A 7,453-nucleotide genomic window follows, 5' to 3' on the forward strand; every position below is an offset into this window, starting at 1 on the left:
CTCTTATATAAGTCAACCCATGTGCAAGATGGTAATCTTAATTTCGGAGATGTTTTTACACATTTGACATTGAATGTGTAGGGTCATGTCAGCATGCACTTTAGTGACTTTAAGTCATCCAATCAAATGCTTCTACAAGAACCAGTCTAACCTACTCTTACAGGTTGAATTCAGCTCATGGTAGTTGTAATCTTTCTCTGTGGCTTTCTGCTTGCTGCATGATTCCCATGGGTCTGTGAATATGTGATTACTTTTAACTTTTCTTTGCAGTAAACGACTGACGTATTTTATTTCTAAATGCAGTGAAAGGACTAAGACCATGTTTAGCTATATCGGCCCTGTGGTGTGTTAAAAAATAAAGCAGAATGAATTGAAATAAAATTGTTATCATTTGATAATATAATCTTTATACCATCGCGACGTACCAAGATTTCCCCGCCAAAACGTCAGCTTGTGGAATTCTATACAAGACAAAACCGGTATCGGTCTGGTTTTCTGCAGAAATCTCCACTTTTTTCAAATTTAGTCATATAATTCATATAAAACACGACCTTCGATCCAGAAACTGACTGTAGTCTATCAAAATCTATCAATACAAATAAATTTTGCACGAACGATTTTTTGGATCGAAAGGTGTGCTGTTGATGAATATCAACTTTGAATTAAAAATAGAGCAATCCGGAATTATTTATTTTTGTGAGAGTTGTGGGTATTTTATTAATTATGTTGCTTTGAAAAATTAAAACAATATACTTATGTGGAGTCTACATCATTTCCATGCAGAATACACCCCTATGTGGTGTTTTTATCACAGGTTTGTGCAGGATATTCTAAAAGCTATAGAATTTTGATGCGTAAACAAACGAATCTGCTGTCCGACAAACCGGACCTTCAATGCTATAGAAAGTTTTTATTTAGACGACACCAACAGAATTACTAAGATCAAAATGAAAAGAATTTATAGAACATGCATTGATATAACTAAAACTATTGCCGAAATATTGAAGTATAACGTTAACTAGGGCAAGTAAATGTATGAAGGATTTTTGAGCGAATGACGTCATAGACGTCGTGGCTTAGTGGTAGCGAGCCCGTCCTTCAATCGGGAGATCCGGGTTCAATTCCTACCCGTGTCAAATTTTTTTTTTTAAAATCATACTGTTAACTACATTTTTCTTTGCATTATTGAAAAATTTATTTCTTTCAAGACACTGAAGATGAAATCATACCTGAATACAAATAAAAATCAATAGGCCTATGCAATCACAGAACACCAAGAAAATATGCAAGGATTACAGATTACATTTTTTTAAATTCATTGAAAAAAAAAAACCCAAAATACTTTATTTTCGGACTTGATTTTATTTCAAAGTATGAACCAGCAAAAGATAATGGAAAGGAAAGTTTTTCCAATGCATCTAATGTACAGAAGTAAAGTCAGAAAAAATGTGAATCCATTAGCTATTCGTCATTTCCTGCAGAGTAAGAACTTTCTTGTTGAAACCACCACATGCTATATTGTGTAGCAAGTGTAGACATGTGTGTCAGTAAATTCACATCCAACAAAATTGTCACAACCAATCTCGGCCACTTCCTGAGACAAAGTCTCTACAGACAATTTCAATACCTCTCGACAGAACCAGGCCTGGGGTAATGGTAATTAAATGACAGCCAGTTTCAATGTAATGGGGGTGTAATGAACCATTTTTGCATTACAAGTAATGGTAATGTAATGCATACTGTACTGCACATTACTTTTCATTACATTTACACTACTTCAAATATTTGATGATATTTTGAAGATTTAGAATAATTCATTATATTAGTGATTGACTGAAGCATTTGAAACATTGATGACAATCAAATGCAATGAATAACTTAATAGATATGTTTCCTAACATTGCTGAATATTTTGTGTACTTATATTAAAAATCATAATACAGAAACAATTTTCCTGCCATTTCTTTAATATCTGACAGTATGTTATGTAAATGTGTAATGTAAATTCACTCTCAAGTAATGTAATACATTATATTTCAAAATAGGAGTAATGGTAATGTGAAATTTTCTAGGTAATGTAAGGCGTTACATTGCTATGTAATTGACCTCAAGCCTGGATAGAACACCTTCTCATGCATATATTCAAGTGCCTTGGACCCCAACTTGTCATTTCCTCTTTTACAAGATTTTCAGCATTTCTTCATAGAGATCATAATTCCAACTGCAAGGTGTCCAAGATGATGAATTCAGACCTGACCAGTGTTTTTGACAATTTGTTAACTTTTGACTCTACACTTTTTATCAGGACAACCATTCTTGAACTCATTCAAAAAGTACATTTATTATGACATTCATAATTCAACATGCAGATTTTCATTTGAATCATCAAATATAAATTCTTCCAATTAATAACACCCCCCAAAAAAAACCACTTTAAAAACCTCCACAGGTATATTTCAAATGACATAGAACCATGGTATCAGGATGTCTCTGGAAGTGCCATGGGTTAATAAGGGTTAAACTTCAGAGTCGACATGTTTCTTCCAAGCAATATAGTCTTGTTTGGATCCAGTTTTTCCAGTTCTGATATAACTGCCTGATACTGTACAATGTAGGTGTCAATCTGTGGGAATCTGTTTCCACATAACTGCTGTATAATCTGGTACCTTGCTATTGGCAGGCACAACAAGGAAGCTATTCCTGTAGTGATGTCCAACACTTATCCGCATGTGTCACTGATGCCACTATCATTGATGAATCTGATGGCAGTGATGATAGCATTATTGAGGAGTAGGAATATGGATTCTTGTCAATCTGATTCATGTCACCCTTGCCATAAATTTTTGCTGTACATATTATATCATCCTGAAATTCAAATTACTCCAGTATTATATCATTATCAAAACTATATCATAAATGAAAGGTGAAGATAACAAACAGTGATCAATCTCATAACTCCTACAAGCAATACAAAATAGATAATTGGGCAAACACGGACCCCTGTATTATAATATTCATATAAAAGTTGTACTTTCATGCCCTCATGTATTTTCATTGATATAGAATTCAGAAAAATTACATTTATGTATTCGGTGGGAGATTGACATGTCTCCAACTAAACAATAGATGACAGTTTAGCTACATGTACATTTCTGCATAAATAATTATATACACAAACATTTCATTTGAATTTGATTCCCCATCTAATAATTTTTGTTGTAGCTAATGTCGATATATTATCTTACTTCACAATTATCAGCAAATTCACAAAATATTTTTATCTTTCATACTCTTTCTTGTGGTAGATGTATGGAAAAATTTAATATTCAATAATATAAAGGAGATTTAACCTAACAAAAAATTATATGCTTAAATCATGGTAGTACTTATGAAATTCAACATTCTCTGAGTGATTCTATGTCTAATCCCAATGCAGGCATGTAAGTTGTAAGCGTAATTGTTGAAATTAAGTTTGACATGTTTACAATTTATCTTGAAATAAGGCATATTTAAATTATAAAACCAAACTGTTCTTATGATTTTCCTGGCTTAATGGTGCTTTTAAGTATTTAAAAATTATTGAATGTAAAAATCATTCCGACTTTTCTAATCCATGTTTCCGCGTAAGGCCAAAAAAAATATATATATGTTAATTGGTTTCCACTTTCCCGACCTACCCTAATCAAAAATTTTTGTTGACCCTAACACATTTTTTTCTATTCTCACAGATTTTGCAAATGTCATCACTACAACAAGAATATATTTATTGACTTATGAAGTTATTTATTATTCACTAATACCAGACAGATTCCAAAACACAGAAACAGTTTTTGTTTACAGTAAATTGAAGAAATGTATCGATTCATCATATAACTTTTATTTGATTACTAAATAATCACTAAGTTAAGTTTAAACATAGTAGAATACTAGAATACCAAATCATTCGAAATTTATTCAACCTATAACCCCCCACAGGCCTACATGTTACCCCAGAGACATATACCATTATGGAAATATACATCTATATACAATTATATGTCTCTTTAACCTATACAAATACTTTTTAGACCATACAATGATACATGGAAAGTTCAAAGTGTAAAGTGAGTCAAACATCATGTAAGAAAATTCAAATAGACCCGAGAAGGTCATGCACTCAGAATTGAAAATGGCATGATCGCTCGATCGTGAAACAGCTGATTTTTCTGATCAGCTGATATACATACAATTTTAAATCTTAACAATATAAATTATAATAGATAAACAATAAATATATGTTGACAACAGTTAACAGATTTGTTGTGGGATTTCCAACAGCCCAATGCGTGAATATTATGAGTTTATGTCAACACACCACAGGCGCACCATACTATACGTTCCATGCGACTTGTTTATTATTTTTAAGAGCAATTGGTACACCTATTTGGTTATACAGTTTAACGAGTAGAGGTGAAGTATATTCATATTTCTAAAACTTACGTTGAAATGCGATGAGTACATCCTCTGCAACTTCCACGAACAGCGCAAACAGACTAACGGCGCCGCGTGTGAAAAAGGCCGAATGAAGGATTGAAAAATATGGTGTGCCATTCGGGCTATAAGTAAAATAACCTTCTTGCGTATTTGGGAAAGAAAATTTCTTTTTCAAGATCTTATTATATATTAAACCACTCATTGTATAATCATGTTTTACAATACGTTACCACTTCTAATAATATATAGCGACGTTGTATGACGCAATCTTAAAAAGTAGCGCAAATTATAGGATTTATACTAGTAATGTAAACCTAAAAATTGTGTTCTTTCACCAACTCTACATATAAAAACCAGTACATTACAGGAAAAGAACATGTTAGAGAATATTTCTAACAAAAAATTATTCACTTTGGACGTTAGGCCGAATTTTGATAAACATGGTCTTAGTCCTTTCAGAGAGTTATATGTGTAAATTCTTTATTTCACTACCATCTCCAAAGCATTGTTTTTAGCTCACCTGAACCAAAAGCTCAAGTGAGCTTTTGTGATCAAAATTTCTCCGTTGTCTGTCGGCGTCATAAACTTTTCACATCTTCAACTTCTTCTCAAGAACCGCTGGGCCAATTTCAACCAAACTTGCCACAAAGCATCCTTGGGTGAAGGGCTTTCAAGTTTGTTCAAATGAAGGGCCATGTCCTTTTCAAAGGGGAGATAATCACAAAAATGGAAAAATAGGGTGGGGTCATTTAAAAATCTTCTTCTCAAGAACAACTAGACCAGATAAGCTGAAATTTACATGAAAGCTTCTTGACATAGTGCAGATTCAAGTTTTTATACCCCCCGCAAACAAAGTTTGGGGGGGGGTATACTGGAATCACTTTGTCTGTCTGTCCGTCCGTTTGTCCGTAGACGCAATTTGTCCAAAGTTTATTTCTAATACCGCTGGACATATTTCATTCAAACTTTATGCACATCTTCTATATATTATGTAGTTGTGCATCTCCTATTTTCATTGAAATATTTTAACAGTTATAGAAGTTACGCACATTTTTTTTTCATTTTGGGGGTTGCACACTTTTGTCCGAAGTTTATTTCTAATACCGCTGGACATATTTCATTCAAACTTTATACACATCTTCTATATATTATGTAGTTGTGCATCTCCTATTTTCATTGAAATATTTTAACAGTTATAGAAGTTACGCACATTTTCTTTTCATTTTGGGGTTGCGTACTTTGTCCAGAGTTTAATTCTAATACCGTTGAACAGATTTGATTCAAACTTTATTCTCATCTTATATATATATATAATGTAGTTGTGCATCTTCTATTTTCATTGAAATATTTTAACAGTTATGGAAGTTACTGACATTTTCTGGTTTGGTTGTACTTGTAGTAATAGACACAATTTGTCCAGAGTTTATTTCTAATACCGTTTTACGTTCATAAGTCAATCAGGAATTGAAGATGTGGAAAGAAGTTCAACAATGAAGTTCAACGTGCTTGCATTAAATATTTCCCATCATCTTATATGCCCCGCGGGGGGTATTAGTCCCATTAGGACAGTTCTAGTTTCAAATCATGGCCTCCGGGGGTTGGATGGGGCCACAATAGGGGATCAAAGTTTTACATACTAATATATAGGATAAATCTTTAAAAACCGTCTTCTCAAGAACCGCTGAGCCAGAAAAGCTGAGATTTACATGAAAGCTTCCTGACATAATGCAGATTCAAGTTTGTTCAAATCATGGCCCTCGGGGGTTGGATGGGGCCACAATAGGGGATCAAAGTTTTACATACAAATATATAGGATAAACCTTTAAAAATCTTCTTCTCAAGAACCACTGAGCCAGAAAAGCTGAAATTTACATATACAAATATATAAGGAAAATCTTTTAAAATCTTCTCAAGAACCACTGAGCCAGAAAAGCTGATATTTACATGAAAGCTTTCTGACATATTTCATATTTTTAGTTTGTTAAAATCATGGCCCCCAGGGGTAGGATGGGGTCACAAAGGGGGATCAAAGTTTTGCATACAAATATATAGGGAAAATCTTTAAATATGAGCCAAGGTGACTCAGGTGAGTGATGTGGCCCTTGGGCCTCTTGTTTACAGATGGAGCACCAATTATTTATGGCACCAATTAAATTATTGTCTTTGATTGTTATCGTTTTCATAATTATTGAAGGGTCAATATATCGCACCTTTGTACATCATTTTTCACAGCTTTGATTTTATTTTTATATCGTCAGCTATTTAATTGATTTGAAGTTTAAATATAGAAAATATTGAGTCTGTGTTAAGACTTCTATGCCACAAAATCTCGTGCTTTGCTGAAATTAACATTATTTCCCAGAAGATATTCAGTGAAATTCCTGTTATGTATATAAAGACAAGATTACCATTTTATGGCATTTTTTAAAAAAGTTTTGTTCTGCTAAATGCAAATTCTTGTGCTTTGTTGAGAACCTACTGTAATATTATTTCCACAAAGATTTTGAGTGAAATTAACTACGAAGAATAAAGTAATGCTGTTAAGAACACCACTTGGTCAGAATTTTTTATGCTTATTGTACATCCAAACTGCGAGTTTTCCTCAATTTTCAGGCCCAAAAAGGGGAATGCGTATTAATTACCAATGCATGTAATATTCAGCAAAGTAAAGTACTTAAAATTCTTATTCAATTCAATCTGATAACTAAATGACAAGGTTTTTCATAACTGAATTTTACAGAGTTTGCCGATATGCAGCTAAACATCACAGACATCAAGCGAGACCTGGTCTCCACGGGGATTCCATATCACCCCTACCAGAATTACGTCCAGTACATCCTGTTCCCAAAGGAAGTGGAGGCCGGCACCCTGAACAGCCTCACCCACCACAGCGGGGTAAGAGGGATGATTATCTAGAAAGCGAAAGTAAGACCAGTAGCTAATTAGAGGACTGTTGCATGTAATGTTATTCTGACACATG

General features: G+C 33.5%; 1 protein-coding gene and 1 long non-coding RNA gene across 6 annotated transcripts in view; one reads left to right on the forward strand and one right to left on the reverse strand.

Annotated features, from left to right (window-relative positions):
• Window positions 1-7,453, forward strand: part of LOC125655396 (plexin A3-like) — a 136,044-nt gene that overhangs the window by 98,487 nt on the left and 30,104 nt on the right. For all 5 annotated transcript variants that reach the window (XM_056142951.1, XM_056142956.1, XM_056142952.1 and 2 more), the window contains one exon: window positions 7,214-7,368. In XM_056142951.1, the coding sequence (XP_055998926.1) occupies window positions 7,214-7,368 (155 nt within the window). The remainder of the gene's footprint in view (window positions 1-7,213; window positions 7,369-7,453) is intronic.
• LOC125655542 (uncharacterized) lies at window positions 522-4,967 on the reverse strand. The gene is made up of 2 exons (XR_007362785.2): window positions 4,480-4,967; window positions 522-2,865 (listed from the first exon to the last, which is right to left on the reverse strand). It is a non-coding gene; the product is annotated as an uncharacterized LOC125655542 (long non-coding RNA).

The sequence above is a fragment of the Ostrea edulis genome, chromosome 7 (genome assembly GCF_947568905.1).
Source record: "Ostrea edulis chromosome 7, xbOstEdul1.1, whole genome shotgun sequence".
Lineage (NCBI taxonomy): Eukaryota > Metazoa > Mollusca > Bivalvia > Ostreida > Ostreidae > Ostrea > Ostrea edulis.